This window comes from Emys orbicularis, chromosome 5 (assembly GCF_028017835.1).
Source record: "Emys orbicularis isolate rEmyOrb1 chromosome 5, rEmyOrb1.hap1, whole genome shotgun sequence".
Classification (NCBI taxonomy): domain Eukaryota; kingdom Metazoa; phylum Chordata; order Testudines; family Emydidae; genus Emys; species Emys orbicularis.
Window position 1 is genome coordinate 93,531,178 of NC_088687.1, and position 25,297 is coordinate 93,556,474.

The 25,297-nt window shown below is 43.0% G+C and overlaps 1 protein-coding gene across 2 annotated transcripts in view; it reads left to right on the forward strand.

Moving 5' to 3' along the window:
- The first annotated feature begins 596 nt into the window (after nucleotides 1-596).
- The window catches only part of CHIC2 (cysteine rich hydrophobic domain 2), a 36,527-nt gene continuing 11,826 nt past the window's right edge, over nucleotides 597-25,297 (forward strand). Inside the window, exons 1-4 of one of the 2 annotated variants that reach the window (XR_010561439.1) lie at nucleotides 597-865; nucleotides 14,897-14,951; nucleotides 15,360-15,515; nucleotides 21,602-21,759. Coding sequence is in view for 1 of the 2 variants with exons in the window: in XM_065404909.1 (XP_065260981.1) it covers nucleotides 747-865; nucleotides 14,897-14,951; nucleotides 15,360-15,515 (330 nt within the window). In the remaining variant the exon portion in view is untranslated. The remainder of the gene's footprint in view (nucleotides 866-14,896; nucleotides 14,952-15,359; nucleotides 15,516-21,601; nucleotides 21,760-25,297) is intronic. The other variant, XM_065404909.1, reaches the window with a different exon arrangement.

Genomic DNA, 25,297 nt, shown 5'->3' on the forward strand with positions numbered 1-25,297 from the left:
TCTTACCAAAAAGGGGTTGGGGAGGGGTGAGAGGCGGGGCTCAGTCCAGCCCTGTGTGGGGGACAAGGGGGCTTGGGCGAGTGGCTCAGGCCAGCTCCAGGGGGTGGCAGTGAAAGGGAGAAGGGGCTTGTTCCAGCTCCATGCGGGGGGGGGACGGGGGACGCAAACCTACCCACTCTACCACAGGCTCCATCACCTTCCAACCTGGCTGGGGGCGGGGCCGCAGGCGGAAGGAGCAGCAGGGGGCGTGGCCAGAGTGACAACGCTCCTGAGGGGTCCCCAAATTGGCCGGGCCCGGGCGTTAATCCACCACTGGGCAAAGGCAACATTGGCCCATCTCCCCTAATTACCGCCCCAGCCTCCTCCCAGCCCTAGAGCCCCCTCCACACACCTTTGGCCCCGAACTATCCCAGCCAGGAGTCACGCCTGCGCCGCTCTTCCCTCTCTCCACCCAGCCACTCCCCGCGCTGCCACCGCCCCCAGCCCCCGAGAGAGCCAGGGCCGCGCGCAGCAGCCCGCACCCGCAAGCTCTCGCGAGGCCGCGGCGGCGCTGTTGCTGTGGTTCCCTCGGCTGGGGCGGCGCTAGCGTTGGCGCCGCGGCCCGGCCCGGATGTTGTTGTTTCTCCCCCTCCCCGGATAATGAAGGGCGCTTCCTGCCCCTGAGCGGCAACGACGCCGGCTCAGCCTCGCCGGTGGACCCCGGCCGCCTGCCCGCTCCTTATCCGGACACACAGCGCGGCCCGGCTATGGCGGATTTCGACGAGATCTACGAGGAGGAGGAGGACGAGGAGCGGGCGCTGGAGGAGCAGCTGCTGAAATACTCGCCCGACCCGGTGGTGGTGCGCGGCTCTGGCCATGTCACCGTGTAAGGGCCGCGCCGGGGGGAAGGGAGGGCGGTAGGCCGCGGGCACGCGATGGGGCCGGGGCGCGGGGGGAATGTGGCGAGCCTGGGCTCCACGGGGGAGGGGGCAGAGTTGTGCCCCGTCCAGCCCCTGCTCTGGGAGCTGGATCGGCCCTGGCGGTGCCCCGTGGGGTGTGATGCGATTGGCGGTGCCTGCTGTCTGCCAGCTGGTTGGAAAGGGCCTGGCGGAAAGCTCCGCTGCTGCAAGGAGCCAGGCTGCGAGTCTGGCTTTGAACTTCCAGCCCAGGTCGGGGGAGTGTAGCTCCTCCCTCCCTGCTGCCTCTTCGCAGCCAACCGTGGGGGCACCTGTGGCGTTTCCCCTGTGTCGCATCTTGCATTTTGTCACGTTGTAAAGCCCTCAGTACTGTTGGCTAGAAACCTTCACAGGCAGATCGTTTATTGAGACATTAAGGAAACAAAGCTGACCTGGGTTGTGATTAACAGAGGTATGTAAAGTATGAAATCCAATGATGAGCTGTCAGGAAGTGGGACATTTGGTTGCTATTTTTTTTACAAGTACATGACCTGTAGTTGTTTATGCTGCTGTTAGTCACTGTGAGATCTCAGTCTCCTCCTTTATCAAGCGACAACGTTCTCTTGTGGTCTGAAAAGTCTTAGTAAATACAGTAAGAGCAGCCAACCAGTCTGACAAGCACACGCAAAACAATGTCATTAGCTTTTTGGCATGTGGTGAGGGTGACCGACCCACTGTTGCTGTGGCTTCCTTTTTTTTTTTTTGGCCAGGTATCAGTGAGGATCTGGTGGTGACTAAAATAAAAGTGTATTTAAGTTTTCAATAATTTCACAGGCTAGGTTGTTTTCTGTGATCTATTCTATTAGGAACTCTATTTAAAACAAATCACTTAGTGCTTATGAATGGTACTGCATATTCTTGAAAACTTAAAAAAAAAAATCTGCAAAAGATAGAATAGGGGAAGCACAAGCTTCTTCATGTTGTATTCACTACTGAACTGGGCTGGATTTGAGGCAGCAGCATAGAAGTTAAAGGCCCTGTCTCCTATTATCAGATGTGATGCAAAGCTATTCAAGATATTGGGGTTAACTTTTCATTAATATTGTTTTACTATGTTGTTAATGTCAGGGAAAGTATCAATGCAGAAATACATTGATTTGCTGGTGAGAAATCAGAAAGCATACATAAGGCCTAGGTGTTCTTTGGGAGAGATGTTAGGGGTGAGAAGATGTTGAAAGGAAGGGAATGATTTGTTTGTAGGTCAGTTTGAATACAGCTCTGGTTTGTACTTGTTACCATCCAATAGCATATGTGAAATAGTCCATTTCTAGTGGACAGCTGATCATATACTATATTAAAATCATAACTGTTATTGCTCACTAGTTGGCAACCTTTTCATTGTTCTTATTAAAAAGGCAAAGAACTAAAGGAAATTAAGACACTTCTCTTTTCTCTTCCTTGATTGTGGGTCCTGTGGTCCAAGATCAAGGCACATTGGTGGGAAAGCATGGAAAAGCCTTCACACTTGTGGCTCATAGAAGAAATTTGGCTCTGGGCTGCCAGTCCTGCCAACTATTCATGTGAATTGTTTTAATAAAAAAAAAATCTCCTAATCTCTAGTACACCTCTACCTCGATATAACGCTGTCCTCGGGAGCCAAAAAATCTTACCGCGTTATAGGTGAAACCGCGTTATATCGAACTTGCTTTGCTCCACCAGAGTGCGCAGCCCCCCCCCCCCGGAGCACTGCTTTATCGCGTTATATCCGAATTTGTGTTATATCGGGTCGCGTTATATTGGGGTAGAGTGTACTTGATCTTTTGGGTGGCCAAAAGAGTGCCTATTTTGAGTGGTCTTCATCTGGTTTGTATATCCCACCCAGTATTAAATATGCTCTGAATGTCTTCAGCTGCCCATTTTCCCTCTCTTCACCCTAAATTACATCTATTTAATGTAATTCCGTGACATCAGAGAAGACTGAAAATTCCTATTGGAGTCTTTCACCTCTTTCCTTCTAATGAAATTGCAACCCGTTTGTAATTCCTACTTCTGTATCATTGTGTTTCCTTAAATGAGGACTTTGACACTAGAGATACATTTCAAACATATTTGGGATAAGATATAAAAGCTATTTTTCATTTAGATTTTTGTTATAGAACTTGTATGCAAAGCATTCTTCTTCCTTGATTTACAGAAACATGCATTTTAGAGGTCTGGAAAATGTTATCACAGATCTAGCAAGCAAAAGGAATATTTATGGTCTTCTCACTGATTCTGCAGTTTAAAGCAGTTGCTGACTGTGTTTGTATTTAAATAAAGGCTTCCTCCTTCATAGTCTATTGTCTTATCCTTTCTGATCTTGCATTGGAGTCATAATGTTGAATTTGTATTATCAGTCATTTTCATGACTACAGATTAATGTCACAAAGACAGAATTATTACTTGACCATCATCCACCAGGAGGAGAAAATGGGTTATGCGTGAGAGAATCCTTAGTTAAAACTATTTTTAAAAATAACAAAGGGAATGCAGGTGAATACTGTGCAAATAAAAAGCTTAATGCAGGGGTAATCAATTTAGTTTTTGTCAAGGTCCAAATTTCTTGGTCAAAATATAGTCAAGGTCCAGACTCCAGAGAAAATGTTGTTGTTATTTTTGTATTAAATCAATAAAAAGATTTTGTCGTCAATTCAGGTGTGTCTGGTGGTCCAGATTTGGCCCGCGGTCCACCTATTGACTATCCCTGGTTTAATGTCTAAAGACCATTTTCCAAGTTTGCTTTCTGAACAGAGTTCTCCTTTAAAACAAACTAGAACTATATGCAGAATGGCCCAAATAGAGTAAGAAGTTAAAGTCTCTTGTTATTTAAAAACTTCTCCCCACCATTTATTTCAGGTCTACAACTTTCAGACCAGCAGATTTTACTTGGTATGGTACCATAGTATGTGCGCTGCTGGTAACACTCCTACTATTTCATCCTACTACTAAGCGTCCCTCATTTTTAAATATTACATGTTTCTCTAAAGTTCTAATATCTTTAAACTTGACAAACCATAAAAAGTGATTTAAATCAGGGAGTCAACTATTAAAGTACTTACTTTTATATCTGTAGGTCAGCTCCAGTTTTTAGTGGGTGATAGGGATGACATTGCTAGCAAAATATGCATGCTAGAGTGTCTCACCAACTAACAGCTGGTGTTCTCTGTTGGGTATGAAAACTATGTACCTGGAAAAAAGAGGAGAAAAAGTTATGTTTTCATTGACAAATTTGCTCAGTGTTCCTATTCTTTGATTATTTGAGGCATTTATAAAGCTCAAAGCTTATATGTTATAAAATTGTTTGACTTTTTGTAAAATATGTGTTTTCAGGTTGTCTTTCAATTAATGGATTTCAGATTATTTGCCTATTATACATTGTATTTGAAATTGATGTATATATCAGTAACAAAGTATAGAAGGTCAGATGTATTAATTAAAAATGTGATTTAAATCAGTAAAAAAGCTTGATTTTTAAACTTACTTTTGTGTTTCCAAAAGAGAGGTTGGTTTTCATCTGTTGACAAGAGTCAAAACATTTTCATTATCTATTTCATAGAATCATAGAACTGGAAGGGACCTTGAGAGGTCATCTAGTCCAGTCCCCTGCACTCAAGGCAGGACTAAGTATTATCTAAACCATCCCTGACAGATATTTGTCCAACCTGCTCTTAAAAATCCCCAGTGATGGAGGTTCCACAACCTCCCTAGGCAGTTTATTCCAGTGCTTAACCACTCTGACAGGAAATTTTTCCTAATGTCCAACCTAAACCGCCCTTGCTGCAGTTTAAGCCCATTGCTTCTTGGCCTATCCTCAGAGGTTAAGAAGAACAATTTTTCTCCCTCCTCCTTGTAACAACCTTTTATGTACTTTAAAACTGTTATCATTTCCCCTCTGTCTTCTCTTCTCCAGACTAAACAAACCCAATTTTTTCAATCTTCCCTCATCGGTCATGTTTTCTAGACCTTTAATCATTTTTGTTGTTCTTCTCTGGACTTTCTCCAATTTGTCCACATCTTTCCTGAAATGTGACGCCCAGAACTGGACACAGTACTCCAGCTGAGGCCTAATCAATGTGGAGTAGAGCCGAAGAATTACTTCTCGTGTCTTGCTTACAATACTCCTGCTAATATATCCCAGAATGATGTTTGCTTTTTTTGCAACAGTGTTATACAGTTGACTCATATTTAGCTTGTGATCCACTATGACCCCCCAGATCCCTTTCCGCAGTACTCCTACCTAGGCAGTCATTTCCCATTTTGTATGTGTGCAACTGATTGTTCCGACCTAAGTGGAGTACTTTGCATTTGTCCTTATTGAATTTCATTCTGTTTACTTCAGACCATTTCTCCAGTTTGTCCAGATCATTTTGAATTTTAATCCTATCCTCCAAAGCACTTGCCACCCCTCCCAGCTTGGTATCGTCTGCCAACTTTATAAGTGTACTCTCTATGCCATTATCTAAATCATTGATGAAGATATTGAACAGAACTGGACCCAGAACTGATCCCTGTGGGACCCCACTCGTTATGCCCTTCCAGCATGACTGTGAACCACTGATAACTACTCTCTGGGAACGATTTTCCAACCAGTTATGCACCCACTTTATAGTAGCTCCATCTAGGTTGTATTTCCCTATTTTGTTTATGAGACGGTCATGGGAGACAGTATCAAAAGCCTTACTAAAGTCAAGATATACCACATCTACCGCTTCCCCCCATCTACAAGGCTTGTTACCCTGTCAAAGAAAGCTCTCAGGTTGGTTTGACCTGATTTGTTCTTGACAAATCCATGCTGACTGTTGTTCAGAACCTTATTATCTTCTAGGTGTTTGCAAATTGCTTAATTATTTGTTCCATTATCTTTTCGGGCACAGAAGTTAAGATGACTGGTCTGTAATTCCCCGGGTTGCCCTTATTTCCCTTTTTATAGATGGGCACTATATTTGCCCTTTTCCAGTCTTCTGGAATATCTCGCGTCTTCCATGGCTTTTCAGAGATAATTGCTAATGGCTCAGATATCTCCTCAGTCAGCTCCTTGAATATTCTAGGATGCATTTCATCAGGCCCTGGTGATTTGAAGATGTATTGGAAGTGTAGGCTTATTCCCCCAAGGCCCCAGTCCTGCCAAGAGAATTGCAGAACCTAATTTATTTTCTGTGAGTCTCTACATTGGTCTCAGGGGTCACCTGCATGCTTCTCTTGGCAAGACTGGGACCTAAAAGGTGAGAGTTTGTCTGATAATGAATACATGCCTTGTACAAGGCATGTATTTATTAAAACAAGCAGTGTCTTGTTTTAATAAATAAATTATATTTCTTCATAGACTGTTAGTAAAAAAAAGGGGAATTATATACACCTCTACCCTGATATAACGCGACCCGATATAACATGAATTCGGATATAACACGGTAAAGCAGCGCTCCGGCGGGGCTGCGCACTCCGGCAGATCAAAGCAAATTCGATATAACGCGGTTTCACCTATAACGCAGTAACATTTTTTGGCTCCCGAGGACATCGTTATTTCTGGGTAGAGGTGTATTTCTCATTTTCCTGAGAGTAACTTATTCATCAAACTATTGCATATTTCCATCCCATAACATATTTGGGAATACACCCAAACAACCTTAACTCTGCCCTATGATGCCAGGCAATAACCATTCAGCAATAATTAATGCAGTTTAATGTTGTGGTCCCAGATTAACTGGAATTTATTAAAAAAGACACCTTAAGGTTGTTGCAGAAGTGGGGGTTCATAGTTTCCCCCACCATATCACTACAGGGTACTATTAAGACTACTTAAGTTCCTTATTTTCATATTTCCATACCCTAATATGTTTGGGTTTCTTTTAACTTTAACTTTAATTCTGAATTTCCTGGGTATTTAATGCTTGTTTTGTAGATAAATACAATATCCTTGTTGCATTTAACCTTAAGTTACTGATACATATGCTCCACTTCAACTCAGTTTTAAAGTAGGTTAAAACGTCGGGCAAACATGTAATGGCACTGTCGATGATGTACGAGCAGCTCTGGACTTGCGCAGCTCACGCTTTTTTTCAGCCTCAGCAATACGCCTCGCCTCAGAGGTATTACTGCCTGTGTGAATGAGGCTGTGCCATGCTGAACGGTTCAGTGCAAAGGTTTCCCATGTGGCGGTGTTGATCTTGAAGGACTTCAAAGAGGTCTTCAGCGTGTCCTTGAATCGCTTCTTTTGTCCTCCATGGGAGCGCTTTCCCTGAGTGAGTTCTCTGTAGAAGAGCTGTTTAGGAATGCGTTCATCTGACATTCTCACAACATGTCCGGCCCACCTGGGCTGGGCTCTCATCAGCAATGTGTGAACTGACGGCAGACTGGCTCTAGTAAGGACATCAGTATGGGGCACTTTGTCCTGCCATCTGATTTTTAGAAGCTTTCGCAAACAGGAAATGTGGAAGTGATTGAGCCTTCGTGCATGACTCCGATAGACAGTCCACGTCTCGCAGGCGTACAGCAGAGTTGGAAGCACCACTGCTCGGTAGACCTTCAGCTTCGTTGATAGGCTGATCCCTCGACGTTCCCAAACATTGAAGCGCAATCGGCCAAATGCAGAGCTGGCTTTAGCAATTCTGCAGTTTACTTCATCATCGATTGACACTGCTCGGGAAAGAGTACTGCCCAGGTACGTGAAGTGGTCCACTGTCTGAAGTCTCTGTCCATTTACAGTGATGGACGGTTCTGAGTACGGAGCGTGGGGAGCTGGCTGGTACATGACCTCAGTCTTCTTGATGTTAATAGTGAGACCGAAGTTATTGCATGCAGTTGAAAACTTGTCCATACTGGCTTGCATTTCTGGCTCAGTACTAGCATTCAGAGCACAATCATCGGCAAAGAGAAAGTCTCGAAGTACAGTTTCCTTCACCTTGGTGATGGCACGCAGTCGCCTCAGATTGAATAATTTCCCATCAGTTCTATACTTCAGGCCTACTCCTTCAGTGCAGTGTTGAAAGGCATCAGTCAGAGTGGCAGAGAATATCATGCTGAACAAAGTGGGTGCTAAAACACACCCTTGCTTGACGCCGTTGGTGACTGGGAAGGCCTCAGATGTTTCACCGTCATCCAGGACACGAGCCATCATACCGTGATGAAATTGACGTACCATTCGTATAAATCTGTCTGGACAGCCAAATTTCGACATGATCCTCCACAGGCCCTGGCGACTGACAGAGTCAAATGCTTTCGTGAGGGCCACAAAAGTTGTGTAGAGTTCACGATTCTGCTCTTGACATTTCTCCTGTAGCTGACGCACAGCAAAGATCATGTCAATAGTCCCACGACCTTTGTGGAAGCCACACTGTGATTCTGGCAGTAAGCCCTTCTCCAGGTGAGTAATCAATCGGTTCAACAGAATCTGTGCAAGAACTTTCCCCGCTGTAGAAAGCAGCGAGATTCCACGGTGATTGTCGCATACCTGGCGATTGCCCTTCCTCTTATAGAGGTGCAAGATGGACGCGTCTCTAAATTCCTCTGGAATGGTTCCCTGCCCCCAGAAGGACTGAAACAGCTCAGTGAGTTTCCGTAGCAGCACGGGTCCACCGACTTTGTACACCTCTGCTGGTATGGCATCTGACCCTGGGGCTTTGCCACTTGACAGCTGATTGATAGCTTTCTTCACTTCGTCCTCTTCTGGTGAAGCATCCATGGAGTCATTGACTGCAACTTGGGGCATCTTGTCAATGGCCTCATCATTGATGACTGAGGGGCGATTGAGAATTGCTTCAAAGTGTTCAGCCCATCTCTGGAGAATCTGCGTCTTCTCTGTAAGCAGCACAGTACCATCAGAGTTCAGGAGGGGAAAGCTCCCAGAAGACTGTGGACCATAGAGTGTGTTAAGGGCTTCATAAAACTGCTTAAAGTCGTTCCTGTCCGCATATGCCTGTATTTCATCTGCTTTGGCGCTCAGCCACAAGTCCCGCATTTTGCGCAATCGGTTCTGTACTGTTCTGCGAACGTTGATAAAGGCAGTCTTCTTTGCCGCCGAGGATGGATCGTTTTGATATGCATGATGCAGGCGGTGCTTCTCAGCAAGTAAAGCCTGGATTTCTGCATCATTTTCGTCAAACCAGTCTTGCCGCCTGCATGTGGAGGGCCCCAATACCTTCGATGCAACTGTATGGACAGTGTTGCGGAATCGCTCCCAGTCTTTCTCAGCGTCCTCCTCAATACGAAGATCAGCAAGCTCATTCTCTACGTCTTCCGCTAGATTTTCAGTGATGCGGCTGTTCTTCAGCTTCGACACGTTGATCCTTTTGAGAGCCTTACAGCCTTGTGGTCGTCTCTTCGGCATGATTCGGAGCTTCATTTTGGATACTATGAGCCTATGATCCGTCCAACAGTCAGCGCCACACATAGCTTTTGTAACCCTGACATCTTGTCTGTCCCTTCTCCTGATGATGACATAATCGATCAAATGCCACTGCTTGGAACGGGGATGCATCCACGAAGTCCTGTTGCGGGTAGGAAGGCGGAAGACCGTATTGCTGATCAGAAGGCCATGTGCTGCACAAGTTTTCAGCAGTAACAGGCCATTGCTGTTGCACTTTCCCACTCCATTTTTCCCGATGACTCCTTCCCAGGCTGCGGCATCGCATTCGACTCTTGCGTTAAAATCGCGAAGCAGAATCAGCTTGTCTGTGTGGTGCACTGACGATAGCAGAGTATCTAGTTCTTCGTAGAATTTAATCTTCACATCCTCTGGGTTGGTCATTGTAGGAGCATATGCGCTGATCAAAGTAGCTTGTTTTCCTTTTTGAAGCGGAAGCTGCATTGTCATGAGCCGGTCATTCATACCCTCGGGGGACCTGGCAAGTTTCCGAACAAGATGATTCTTGATGGCGAAGCCAACTCCAGATTCGCGACGCTCATCACTGCTGCGGCCACTCTAGAAGAATGTATAGCCACCACCTGACTCGGACAGCTGTCCTTCATTAGCAAGGCGAGTTTCGCTAAGGGCTGCAATGTCAATGTTGTAGCGTGCGAGCTCTCTAGCGACAAGTGCTGTTCTTCTCTCCGGTCTGTCTGCCGTGATGTTGTCCAGTAACGTGCGCACATTCCATGTGCCAATAGTGATCGGTGTCACTCTAAGTTTTGTTTTTGTTAGACCGCTTTTATGGGATCCCCGCCAGCTGCGGTATGCTGGCCAGGGTAAGGTGAAGCAGGCAATGTTTAGGGCACCTTTTCTAGCCCCCTCCTCGTTCTACGGAGGTGAGCAGTGCAATCCTGAATAGGGCTGCTCAGTCGCTCAAGAAGATGCCAAGCTCCACTGCTGCTTCGGTCAGTGAGGAACGACCATTATGTCTGAGCCGCCTGTGTGCAGGTCCGCAGCTACAACTCCCAGTGTATCCACACCTGCTGCTTCGTCGCTCACCCATCGCCACAGGACTTGATATGATGTGATATGATGTCGAGACTTGCGCGTGAATTGGATTAAAGTGAGGGAGAGTTGCGCAACGTCAGCCTCACTCTCTCTTCCCAGTTCCTATCTGTATCCAGTGGCAGGACAGAAGTCGAGACGGCTGGAGATAGGACAGGGCGCAGTGGATGACCAGGACGCCTACGTGTCTTGTCGTGCTCTTAAGCGTTCCACAACGCTTGCTGTCACCGCCTTCCTGACCATTGAACCAGGTTGAACTAGGTTGCCTCAGTCAGCCGGATCCAGCCTTCGCATGCAATGGGTAGACAGGCCCTGACTCACCGAGAGTCTCATACTCATCAGCTACCCTCACCTGGTTTAGCCCTCCAGTCGAGACGGTCTCCGGGGTGTGGCCGCTGTCGCATGCTGACAGCTACTTGGAGCCACAGGTGAGAGCTGGGTGTCAAGTGGGGACCAAAGTGGATGAGCTACTCCTAGGAGTACGACTGCTCCCCCATCAGAGGTACTACCCCTCCCTGACAGGGAGGGGTAGTACCTACTATCTACACAATATACATAGACATAAAATGTAAAAACTTAAATATCTTAGAAACAGTAGCCAATCAGTTGTTTTAATTGTCATATTTGAATTCAGCACATCAAAATACATAATAAATAGCACATTTTATCTCTGAAGCAGACGACTTCTCAAAAATTGTAGACCAGTGTTATCTCTGGAGACACAAATCCACAGTTTGAGAACTGCAAACTAAGCATCTCTGATGGTATCTTCTAGACCAGTGGTCCCCAACCTTTTTCGTCTGGCAGGCAAAAGAAAGATTAACCTAAATAATCTATACAGAAGTCTCTGGAACCCGATAAGATTGGGTCCCTGTAGACGAGCGGACTCACCCCTGCGGCGCCTCCTGCTGGTGACTTCCGGGAATTAGCTCGTTCCAGCTCAGGTACCCTGTCTCTAGCTCCCTTCAGCCAGGCCCTTCTCTCTCTGAACACAAAGAGAGACTGTGTCCTTGCTCCTGGCTCCCAGCCTTTATAGGGCCAGCTGGGCCCTGACTGGGGCGTGGCCCAGCTGTGGCTGCTTCCCCAATCAGCCCAGGTCTTTCTTTCACAGCCTGCCAGCCCTCTCCCAGGGCTGGTTCCAACCCTATCAGGGGTGGAGTGGGTCACCACCCCGCCACAGTCCATAATCCATGAACTATTGAAACTCATTTACAAAACTGTCCTTAAACATTACATGAATATATTGTCTCATACTATAGAATTAGAATTTATAATCCCTATTCCACAATGAGATATCTTTGAGCTATAATGTATCTTAATTAAAACTATCTTTAGATAGGTTTTTTCCTCAAAAAGCATTTTATCAAAAAAAATCCAATTTAAAGAAATCATTGATTTTTATCCACCCTGATCCCAACCAATACCACTGTAGAACAAGAGCCTAAGTTACAGAACAGCAGACCAAAGGAGTTTTTGACTATGGATTTCCAGTTGGGTTATGTATAGTAAGACTTCTAGATCAAGGTACAGACCTATTTTTAAGCACCTTGTTCTATTCTGTATCTCTTTGTAACATTTATTTTTTCCATATTATTTTTGTAATCCTCTGGCCATTTCAGCCCACTTAGGCTAGGTCTACACTGCAGCGGGGGTCCTACCTAAGATACGCAACTTCAGCTACGTGAATACCGTAGCTGAAGTTGCGTATTTTAGGTCGGCTTACCTGGCGGTGAGGACGCGGGAAAGTCGACCGCTGCCGCCGACTCCGCTGCCGCCTCTTGCCGAGGTGGATTTCCGGAGTCGACGGCAGAGCGATCAGGGATCGATTTTACCGCGGCTTCACTAGACGCGGTAAGTCGATCCCCGAGAAACCGATTGCTACCCGCCGGATCGGCGGGTAGTGAAGACAAAGCCTTAGTAGGGATGTTAATCATGTGTAGTAGCAGCCATTGAGCAGATGTACTGTCACAAAGTGACCTGCACGGGGGAATGATTTCTTTAACACCTTTCCTTACTCTCAAACCTCAGGGGAACTTTTCTGCACACAGTCCAACTGCTCAAGCTTTTCTTTGGGGTCAATATTTGTGTCCTGGACAATTTAACCTCTGTTTCAGGCTGTCTGTAGATTCAGTTCAATAATACTATGTAGTTTGGAAGGCTATCATAATTATAAGGGCTAGAAATGTAACTTTATAAAAATAAAAGCTTAAATTCTACACAGGCTTCTGGGAAAGGCCACCATTTGCCAAGTAAAGTTTCCTACAGGATATTGGTGAGTGGATTTGTCAGGTTTTGTATATTATATTCTGGAATTTCTTCTACAAGATTACAGTATGTACAGTCTTCAGATTTGCCTCAAATTTACAGGAAATCTGTTTAGTAGTTTAAAGCTGGCAAGTTGAAACTTTTCTCATCTAGTTCTTAAGATCTGTTCAAAGCTAGAATAGTTTACAGTGTTAGACCACCTCACCTCAAGCATTAAACATTAATAACTTAAAAACTATCCAGTCAGATTTCTTTGGAGTTGGTTGGCTTTGTAGAACTCAATGAGGATTAATAAACAAGTCAAGAGGGAAGACTCTTAGGCCTCAGTCCTGCAACTTGTCCATGTGGGTGAACACTTCAAAAAGCCAAATGAAATCTGTAGGGCTCCATATGGCACAGGGCTTCCCCCCCATGAAATAAGTTGCCAAACTTGAACTTTATGTACTATAGCTATGTGGTTTTTTTTTTTTTCATTTCTAGAATGACAGAGCTTTCTAAGAAACACCAATGCAATATATTTTCCTAAAATATAGCACAGCAGTGCATACCCAGTAGGACAAATTGAATTAATATGTAATTGTCATATTTATGTATTGCTGTGTAATCTAATTCTGTTGCCATTGCATAGTTGCTCATAAGATGTATTACTGATGTGATTCATGCAGCTTTGGCTGTAATATTTGTGGACTTAGCTTGACTTTACATATTTTGTGGGGGGTTTTAAATTTAAGTGTTGACCGTTAAATGGGCGCTGTCAACTTTAATTTCTTTCAAATTGACGTAAAAAAAAAGTTTCTGATAGTGTCCTTTAATTATGTCCTAAAATAATTCTTTGAAAAATTAACTCTGGTTTTGCTCCCTTGCTTATGCATAGAACAGTGATGTGGCTGGGCCTGAATGTAAAAAGCCTGAACATGCTCCCCTTCCTTTCTTTTCAAGGTGCATCCACACTAGGGAAAAAAGGTGTTTTTACCACTTGGTATGAAAATATATCTTTTTTCCTAGTGAAGACAAAGCTTCAGTGCATACAACAGCCTGTTTAGCATCAGCTTTGCCATGACTTCCACTGGTAATCACCCTCTTGCAGGGTTTGGGGAAGGGCTGGCACCATCAACAAACAGTAAGGCCTTGTCTGCATTTAAAACCTATACCAGCAAATCTGTCGGTCAGGAGTGTGAAAAATCCCACACCCCTGACATAACATAGCTGTGGCAACAAAACCCTAGTGTAGATGCAGCTGTGCCGACGTAAGAGTGCACAGGCACTGACTTTCTGCTTTCCCTGGGGGTGCTCCACTCCCACTCCGCCCTGAGGCCCCACTCCCACTCCGCCGCTCCCCCAAGGCTCCACCCCGCCCTCCTCTTCCCAACCCTGCCCCACCCCTCCCCAAGGCTCCGCTCTGCCCTGCCTCTTTCTGCCCCCACTCCTCCTCTTCCCCCCCCCCACCGCCTCCCACCCACCACTGAACAGCTAATTGGTGTCAGGTGGGAGGCGCTGGGGGGGGGGGCCTGCTGAACAACTGATCGGCAGGGGACTGGTGGGTGCTGAGCACCGACTATTTTTTCCATGAGTACTCCAGCCCTGGAGCACCCACGGAGTCGATGACTATGTAAGAGTGCTTCTGTCGGCATAACTAATATGGTTCAGGAAGGTAGTGTTTCTACACCAGCAGAAAAGCTCCTGTAGGTGTATGCTGTGTCTACACTGAAAGGTTATGCTGATATAGGCTCTTTAATGTAGACATAGCCAAAAGTACATTACATTAAGCAGTGGTTCTCAAACTTTTTTTTTCGCGGACCACTTGAAAATTGCTGAGGATCTTGGCGGACCACTTAATGATCTTTCCAAATGTTGTTTGTACTGTTAGCTAACTATTGTAAAGCGCTTTGGATAAAAGCACTATATAAAAAAACCCCTTAATAATAATTAATGTTTTTTTGTTCTACAAATAAAAGCACACAACTCGTATTTTAATATCAGTAGTCTTATCTTTCTAATGCAGTGTGCCCTCTCTTCCCTGCCGCAGCAGCCCCCAAGCTAGGGCTGGGAAGGAGGGCCGTCTCTCCTCGGCAGCCACAGCCATGGAGCTGGGGAAAGTCGCCTCTTTCTCAGGCCACCGGAGCCCTTCCCCCACCCCCTCTTCCCACCCCACTGCCCCCTCCCACCTAACCCTTCAGATGGAAATGTGATTTTTTTTTTTAAGTTTGTTTGCTTTTGCAAAGGAACCTTCGTGATGAGGTATTCATTAATTTCTTAATTGAATGATTGTGTTTCTGGTATGATCTACCTTTTTTCCCCTCCCCCCCAGATTTGGACTGAGCAACAAATTTGAAGCAGAATTCCCTTCTTCTTTAACTGGAAAGGTGAGTATCTATGGATAAGTCTCAATTAGAAATTTACTATAATAGCCTCTAAAACTTAGAATTTGGGTAACAAGATTTTGCTACTAGAAAAGCTTGGTTATTTGGGTTTCTACATATAGTTGAGCTTTGCAGGAATACTCATCATTTAAATTACAGGTCTGTCTCATCTTATGCGGGGATCCGTTCCGCGGTTAGCGCGTAAAGCGAAAACCGCGTACAGCCAAAACCCCATTGAGTTCAATGGCGGGCTACAGGTATTAAAACTGTTTGTTGTTTTTCTCTTTTTTTTTGTTTTTGTTTTTTGTTTTTGCCGACTGCGTAAAGTTGAAATCGCGCATGTTAAATGCGCGTAAGATGCGACAGACCTGTATATTGCAGTAGTACTGGATTATTTTTCTTTCTTCACAGGTCGCACCTGAGGAATTTAAAGCCAGCATCAGCAGAGTTAACAGTTGTCTTAAGAAGAACCTTCCAGTTAATGTTCGATGGCTACTTTGTGGCTGCCTTTGTTGCTGCTGTACATTAGGTTGTAGTATGTGGCCAGTTATTTGCCTCAGTAAAAGAGTAAGTTGGACTATATTCTCATTTGGCATTATCTGTTGTAAATCTGGAAATTGTGATTGGGTTCATTTGTGTATTAGTTTTTTGTTCATTTTCAAAACTCTGTACGTTAGGTCTGGTCCATGCAGCAGCAAAATACCAAAAGGTGTGAATTAAGCTTATTTAGTTATTCAGTGCAAGTTGTGACCAGTCCTTAATATTACAGTGGAAACTGTACAGAACCAGTTTAGTGTACTTAAGCAAGTATATGCTATTTTGAATGTTTCAGGTAGCACGGCTATACGTATACATTTTTATTAGGGCTGTCAATTGCAGTTAACTCACGCGATTAACTAAAAAAAAGAATCGCTATTCATCGCACTTATAACAATAGAATACCAGTTGAAATTTATTAAATATTTTTGGATGTTTTTCTACATTTTCAATATTGATTTCAATTACAACACAGAATACAGAGTGCACAGTACTCACTTTTTATATTATTATTTTTGATTATAAATATATGCACTGTAAAATGATAAACAAAAGAAATAGTATTTTTCAATTCACCTCATACAAGTACTGAAGTGCAATCTCTTTATTGTGAAAGTGTAACTTACAAATGCAGATTTTTTTTGGTTACATAACTGCACTCAAAAACAAAACAGTGTAACACTTTAGAGCCTACAAGTCCACTCAGTCCTACTTCTTATTCTGACAATCACTAAGACAAACAAGTTTGTTTACATTGATGGGAGATAATGCTGCCAGCTTCTTATTTACAATGTCACCTGAAAGTGAGAACAGATGTTTGCATGGCACTTTTGTAGCTGGATATGCTAAACATTCGTATGACCCCTTCCAGAGGACATGCTTCCATGCTGATGATGCTCGTTAAAAAATAATTGGTCAATTAAATTTGTGACTGTACTCCTTGGGGGGAGAATTGTATATCTCCAGCTCTGTTTTACCCGCATTCTGCATATATTTCATGTTATAGCAGTCTTGGATGATGACTCAGCACATGTTCATTTTAAGAACACTTTCACAGCAGATTTGACAAAATGCAAAGAAGGTACCGATGTGAGATTTCTAAAAATAGCTACAGTACTCGACCCAAGGTTTAAAAATCTGAAGTGCCTTCCAAAATCTGAGAGGGACGAGGTGTGTAGTGTGCTTTTAGAAGTCTTAAAAGAGCAACACTCCCATGCGGAAACTACAGAACCAGAACCACCAAAAAAGAAAATCAACCTTCTACTGGTGGCATCCGACTCTGATGATGAAAATGAACATGCGTCAGTCCACACTGCTTTGGATCGTTATCAAGCAGAACCCATCATCAGCATGGAAGCATGTCCTCTGGAATGGTGGTTGAAGCATGAAGGGACATATGAATCTTTAGCGCATCTGGCACGTAAATATCTTGCAACGCCAGCTACAACAGTGCCATGAGAATGCCTGTTCTCACTTTCAGGTGATATTGTAAACAAGAAGCAGGCAGCATTATCTCCTGCAAATTGTAACCAGCCTTGTTTGTCTGAGTGATTGGCTGACCAAGAAGTAGGACTGAGTGGACTTGTAGGCTCTAAAGTTTTACATTGTTTTATTTTTGAATGCAGGTTTTTTTTGTACATAATTCTACATTTGTAAGTTCAACTTTCATGATAAAGAGATTGCACTACAGTACTTGTATGAGGTGAATTGAAAAACACAATTTTTTTGTTTTTTACAGTGCAATTATTTGTAATAAAAAATAAATATAAAGTGAGCACTTTACACTTTGTATTCTGTGTTGTAATTGAAATTAAAATATTTGAAAATGTAGTAAACATCCAAAAATATTTAAAATAAATGGCATTCTATTGTTGTTTAACAGCGTGATAATCGCGATTAATTTTTTTAATTGCTTGACGGCCCTAATTTTTATACATACATGAATAACAATTTTACGTCAGAAAATAACTTTCAACAATACAAATAAATACAAGAACTTCTGTTACTTCAGCTTTTCCATAATATCCTGTTTGTACTTGTCAGAATATTAGACAGTTATTTAGAGATATTGGTTGAAATGAGTTTTAAGTTTTGAAGAGCTATTGATTATGCTGACAAACTGATTACACTCCTAATGATTACAGATTTTTTAATCTCATTTCAAAAGACCTTTTTTAAATATATAAGTCAAATGAAGTGATCTGTGATCAGAATATTGGATCTTCTTTCCAGATTCTAAATGACGAAAATACTTTAGTGTGTTAATATCTAGACTTTGTGCTGGGGTCCACACTTCATTGCTTCTGTAGGCTGTGTACATTGCATACCTCAGGGGCTCCTTGTATTCCTTCCCAACTAGCGCTCTGTGTCTCACCCTCCCATCCCCTTCTATTTCAGGGACTCCATGCAAACCCCCTTTCCCATGCCAGGGACTCTGCATAGCCCCCATGTCCCTTTTCCCCCATTCTACTCCCCCATGCCAGTTGCTCTGTCCCCCCCACCCAGGTCCTTTGGACCTCCATACCTGGGTCCCCTAATACCCACAGCATGCAAAGGTTTTAATATTACAGACAGACAAATGGAAAAATGCCTTCGAGCTGAGTGTAAGACGTCACTTCTCTCAGTTGGTAAATCAAGACTGAGCTCTTAAATTATAGTACACCTGTTTTTTGTTTGTGATTTAAGATTAAAACCAAAATAATTTTAAATTAGTTCTTCCACTTATCTTTTAAAATAGTTCAGGGTCCTGAGGTTCTGTTTTTTTCTGTGCTATGGTTGATGACATCACTAAAACCTAAAACAGTTAAAGGAGCTTGCTTGGGATTAGATGTTAGTGATATCCTCAAATATTGCAGAAGCTATGAAAGCACTTAAAACCCACATGTATTGGTAGGTAAAAAGCATTTTTAAAACAGCTTCTCTTACCAGTATTCTTAGAATACATGTTGGTGTATGTAATGAAGCCTGAAGAAGAGACTTTCTGTATTAGGCAACTTTCTGTCTTAAGAAGCCTCCCCAAAGTGTCTCCATTTTTGCTCTTTTATTAGTTAAGCAGTGACTTTTTGTCAGTCCCCTGAGTGATTGCTTAGGACCAGTTTTACTATATGCAAAATAAAATTAAGATACATTAACCTTCATTAGAGCTGATCCTGCTTCTGTTGGGGTCAATTGAAAACTCCAGTTGACTTCAGTGGGAAAAGGGTCAAACCTTTGGCTTTTGTCAGGGCTTGAAACTGTCACCAGCTCCCATGGCTCCTTTCTGTTAGACTAGTTCAAGATGGTCATATGTCCAAGCCCCAAAACACTGTTACAGTTGACAGTGATTAGCCACTTGGATGGCAGTCTCAGTAGAGATGCCATGGACTGAATGTGCTTGATCTGTCGTCTCAGCCCAAAATGTCCTTTTGCAGTCAGGCCTGTGGTGCAACGGAAGGGAAACTTGCACTGCTACTACTGAGGCTGAACTTGTTCTGTGGATAAACAGATGCATGGCATGCTGACCCTGCAGTCTTGCTCTGACCCATTTCTTCTCCATACTGGATCAACCTTAGTGTGCTGTTGCAGCAGGAAGTCATTAGCAACATGGAATAGGGTGGTAGGCTCTAAGATTCTGAATAAGGATGCAGGTTTCCTTGTAATTATCCTAATGTGAAGTGCTTCCGCCCTGCATAAAGAGGCAGAAAATTATAGCTGAGTTATACTGACAGATGCATCTTATCTCCAATCAGGATATAAGAGGTTGGAGTATATGAGACTGAGGGAAGTAGGGTTTGGGAGGAAAAGGAGTCCTGCAGGGAAATCCTAGAAACTAACAAGTTTGAGGAAAGTTGCACCTCTGTTTGTTGTGTTTGTTGTTGTTTGAGTTGCCAATAAAGGCAAGGTGTACCAAGGGGATAAGTTGGGGGTGTGTGTATCTCTCTCTCTCTCTCTAATATATTCTGTTCAGAGCAGGATGGAAGCTATGCATTTAATGATGGTGTTAGTCGTAGGATAAAACACTTTGCACAAGGAGGGAAAATGAGCAGCTTTGTTAAATGGATACTTAATAGAAACAATGACAGCAAACCTGGGTTGCAGCGCCCACAGGCATGGCAACTGCAGTTCCGGGGTTGGCCCACATGCACCACTCATGCTGCCAGGAAATCCAGTCTCTTTCTTAGCAAAACTGGAACCAGAAGATAACCCAGAAACATATCTGGTTACATGAAGAGGGTTCAGCCAGGTATCTCTGTCTTACACCTGACAAGCTAAGTGACTCATTAGCTCAGGCTTGAAACCCAGAAAATAGGGACATAGATGGATCTTTACTTACAAAGTCTGTCTGAAAGAGTGCAGATGTGGCAGAACAACGTGTTCACACTGGCAGAGGCTGTGCAGTAAACAGAGAGCATCTTGGAGGCTGATCCATCAGAGAGACCGCAGCCGCAATGTAGAACTGAGAGAGCTGCATTGTTTGTCCAAATGACTGTCATGGGGAAGAATAAAATGGCTTAGGGCCTCTGAGAGAAACTGGAAAGGACAAGGATGCTCCTCCAAACTGAGATCCTTAATCCCAGATCTGGCTGGGGGAGAATTCAGGAATTGAGGAAGACAACCGTAGGCTGTCCTCCCACAACTGCCTTGCAAACCCTGGTGTAAGTTGCGTGAAAGAAAGGTGATGGGTGGGGCATGTTGGGGGCGTGAGGGGCTGGAGCCACAGTGTGTAGAGATTCTGGGCAGTGCCGCTTCCCATAGATGTCTGGTAACAGACTATTATAGCTTAGGCAGCCCTCCAAGATGAAGATGTGCTGGGCCACACTGAGCAGCCCTGAATCTGGAAGGTGCACTTTAGGTTCCCCCTTTTCCCCTAGGTTATGAGTGTTGCACCTTTTAGCGGTTCAACACAGTATCTTGTCCCCAGACTCTAGAAGAAAACCACCAAGTCCCTCCTTTTCTGTTTCACTTGTGATCAACAGAGACACATATACGTATATATTCTGAGCATTGATGGAGCATGAGTATGAGGAAACGTAATCTTGCTGTGGTAATAGCTTTTAGCTTGTATGTAATGTAGCTATGCAGTGAGGTGTGAGGGATGTTCTCCTAGTAGATGTGGACTGTGTCCAAACATTAGTGAGGGAGGGTTTGGTCAGAACTGAGCAGCACAACCCATTCAGGTCATCTTTGTCCATCGGAACTTGTATACCCATTTCTCATTGTGTAATCCCCCTACAAGGAGTAAAATAAATGGGCTTCAGAGTGAGGTATCCTGCTCATTACCCTAGCTGGTTGTTTTGGGTGGTCCCACTGGTCCATTAGATGCTAAAATAGTTACCAATTAATGCTGTTAAAATTTGGAGGAAGTTTGGCAGGGAAAATTTGAGGGAAAGGGATAGAAGACGGGAGCATTGCAAGAGGGAGGTGGTCGTAAGAAGGAAGGCACTAAGATGCACAGTAAAAGATAGCAGAGGAAAAACAGAAGATAAATGTATCCTTTGCCAGAGATAGCACCTCTCTTGTCAGTCGACAAAAAAATCCAGCTTTAAGAAAAGCCAGTTCAACTACCAAGAAATAGCAGGAACAATAGGGGTTTGCTAATTCACCTGTTGGAAGGCAAGCTTGTTAGCTTTTTGTTTGTTTGTTAAATATGACCTTTATTTCTAAAATGTGTTCACTACTTTTCACATTTTGTCTTTGGAGGCGTATGTTTCCACTTACACAAACTTAGGAATTAAACCCTGCAGAGGACTTCAATTTTCAGGGCTCTCAATCCCCCAGAATTCTGGAGTACTAAATTTACCTTAAAACATGTTAAAAATGGGAGTATGGACTGGATTCCACTAGCCCTTCTGTGCTGGGGACTGGTTGTAGACTAGCCTTGCTAGTTCAACTGCTCATCATAGTAGTAGTAATCAAGATGCGTTAGATTGTAAATTCTTTGGAGCACGGACTTTCTACTTATGTATTTGTACAGCACCTAGCACAAAGGGATCTCACAAAACTGGGCGACTGGGCAACAAAATGGCGATGAAATTCAGTGTTGATAAATGCAAAGTAATGCACATTGGAAAACATAATCTCAACTATGCATGCAAAATGATGGAGTCAAGTGACTGCACATGTCCATTCCTCTGTAGGTGTGTGTGCAGTGGCGTGAGGCACCAGAGGGTGCTTGCACTGCCCTGACTGGTACTGCTGAGGGAAAAATCTCCAACCACTGTGCATAAGGTGCACACATACACCTACAGTGGAATGGTATGTGCTACGTATCTCGAAGAACAACAGTTACGGAAAGGTAAGTAATCATTTTTTACCACTCAAGAAAGAGATCGAGTCCTCGTGGACAGTTCTCTGAAAACATCTATTCACTGTGGCAGTCAAAAAAACTAACAGAATGTTAGGAACCATTACAAAACGGATAGATAATAAAATAATATAATGCCACTGTATAAATACATGGTACACCCCACCTTTTTACTGCATGCAGTTCTGGTCACCCCATCTCAAAAAAGATATATGAGAATTGGAAAAAGTACAGAGAAGGGCAACAAAAATGATTAGGGGTATGGAACAGCATCCATATTAGGAGAAATTAAAAAGAATGGGAGTGTTCAGCTTAGAAAAGAGATGACTAAATGGGGGTTATGATAGAGGTCTGTAAAGTCAGGAATGGTGTGGAGAAAGTGAATAAGGAAGTATTTATTCCTTCACATAACTAGGGCCCTACCAAATTCATGGCCGTGAAAAATGCATCACGGACTGTGAAATCTGGTCTTTTGTATACTGTTACATTATACTATACAGATTTAATAGGGAGACCAGCATTTCTCAAACTGGGGATCTGGCCCCAAAAGGGGGCTGTGGGAGGCGGTGTTGCAAGGTTATTGTATTGCCACCCTTACTTCTGCACTGCCTTCAGAGCTGGGGGGCTGGAGAGTGGCGGCTGCTGCCCAGGCACCCAGCTCTGAAGGACGTGCCCCACCAGCAGCAGCAAAGAAATAAGGGTGGCAATACCATACTACACCACCCTTACTTTTGTGCTGCCTTCAGAGCTGGGCAGACGGAGAATGGTGGCTGCTGGCCAAGGGCCCAGCTCTGGAGGCAGCGCAGAAGTAAGGGTGGCGATACCGCAACCCCCCCACAACCCTCTTTTGGATCAGGACCCCTACAGTTACAACACCATGAAATTTCAGATTTAAATACCTGAAATCATGAAATTTCAGATTTTTTTTTTTTTTTTTAAATCCTATGACTGTGAAATTGACCAAAATGGACCATGAATTTGGTAGGGCCCTACGCATAACATAAAAACCAGGGGTCGTCAAATGAAATTAATAGGCAGCAGGTTTAAAATAAAAGGAAGTACTTCACACAATGCACAGTCAACCTGTGGAATTTATTGCCAGGGGATGTTGTGAAGGTCAAAAGTATAACTGGGTTCAAAAAAGAATTAGATAAGTTCATGGAGGATAGGTCCATCAACGGCCATTAGCCAAGATGGTCAGGGACTCAAGCCCATGCTCTGGGTGTCCCTAAACTTCTGACTGCCAGAAGCTGGGACTGGACGACAGGAGATGGATCATTTGATAATTGCTCTGTTTTGTTGATTCTCCCTGAAGCATCTAGCACTGGCCAATGTTGAAAAGCAGGATATTGGGCTAGATAGACAATTGGTCTGACCCAGTATGGCCATTCTTATGTTCTTATTGTGTCTCTCTCCATGAATGTTAAAATATTATGTGGGCACCTTCTGGAGATTACTGACACATTTCACTTGTCAAAAGTTAATGAAGGAAGGTGTATTTTCAATTGTCCATATGTACCTAAAGTTTACAATTGGAGATGCATTGATATTTGCATGAATCATTTGGAAAAATGATGCAATATGCCAGTATGTATGATCGATAAACTAATGTGATTCATGTCAACTTCTAGTGACTTTGTTTCGGTATTTTATCTTGATCTGTTTTTTCATAATTCCCCAGAGGTAAAACAGTAAAAATAGTGGAAGAAGCTTGGAAAACAGTGTTTTGGATTTCTCCGGCTTTATCTCAGCCAGATAAACACACTTGTATGGTTTTACTGGTTTTCACTGTCTTACAATACAGCTGATATTTATCAGAATATAGATTCATCACTATCTGCTTGTTCTGTCTACAACTATCTTAAAGCATCTCTAGGTTTTTCAATATTCTCAATTGTATATTGTATTTTTCTTTAATGTCCTATAAAGCCCTAAATGTTTTTGGGTCTTACTGAGTCTCTGTTCTTTTGATTTCATGGTAGCTGCCATCAACAGTGACTTGAACTGACAATTATCTGACTTTTAAAAATAATGTAAAGCTGGCAGGGCATTTTTAGTAGTGGGTCCTTGGCTCAGGAAATCACTACTCCACTTCTGTAGTATCAAAGCCCAGTTTTGATAAACTGCAGGGCACTCTGCGAAGACCTGTCGGTTTTTTACCAGGCTTTTTTGGGAAGTAGAAAAGTGAGTGAGGTTTTGGAGTAAATGGCTGAGGGACTGTCTTTTTATTTTGCAACCTTTTTTTTGTTAAATATTATTTTTGGCATGAGAGAACATCTATACGAATATGAAGTAAATTGCAAGATATTCAGTGATATATAACTTTTTGTGTATTAAAGTTCATTTTTTCTCATATTTCAAAAATAATCTTCTAAAGTTGATTCAAAATTCAACATAATAGAAAGTCTATAAGGAATGCTACTTATGTGAACATTAGATCATTTATGTATTCTGAATAAAGTTTATATTTATGATTCTATTTAGGTGCAGGATATGCCTTTTAAATGTAAGAGCAATCATTTTTTGAAAATGTTATAGTGAATACTTTGAATGCCGACTTACTGATCTTTCTGAATTAATTGCATTTGTATGTTGGAATTATGCCTTTGAACACTTTTAACAGTAATCCATAAAGGATATATATGTCTACATACCATGGCAATATTTGAAATGTTTTAGATATAAACAAACTGCAATATGTAGTACATAAAAAAATAAACCAAACAAGTTTTATTGATTCTAACATTAGTTTAAAAAAATAAAATCAATAAACGTTTAAATAGTGATGTGGACCTAGTAGTTTATAGTCACTAATTATGGTGATGGCTAAAATCCCAGCAAAGTGCAGTTAACCAATCTGAAAGTACAGAAAAGAAAAGGAGAGCAAATATACGGTAATACAGAGAAGCAGAAATTGTAAAAACATAAGACTAATAAATTCCACTGGAATGATTTATGTTTGAATGATATAAGTCTGGCATGAAAGGAAATGTCCTCTTTTGGCCCTAATGACAAGGAAGCAAAAAAGAATATATTGGTGAAAGCAGAAAAGAAAAAAACTTGACCCATCCTAGAGGCACTGTAGCTAGAGCTGTGAAAATAACCTGATTTGTTTTTTTGGTTTATTATCAGTTCTGAAAAATTGGGCAGGAAGAGTAAAATTAGTTTGGCCTGAACTGAAAATGACAGTTCTTAGCATTTTTGGCAAATTGAAAAAGTTGGGAACAATTTGTTTCTGGATGAATTAAATGTTTTGTTTTGGGAGCACTTTTAACTTTATTTTCTTTACAGAAAAAAAAAAGACTAGATTGACAAAACCGGTGGTGGTGGTACAGCCCCTGTTCCCCTCCTTTATGATAGCACTCACCTGGGATGTGTGGCACCCTTGTGAGCAGGGACTTGAACCCAAATTTCCCCCCTCCCAGATGGGTGCCCAACTATAGGGTATTCATTGGTAGGTCTCGCTTAATCTCTGCTGTGGAAATTGTTCCACTTTGTATGAAATTGTTAAATAGTCATTGGCGCAGGG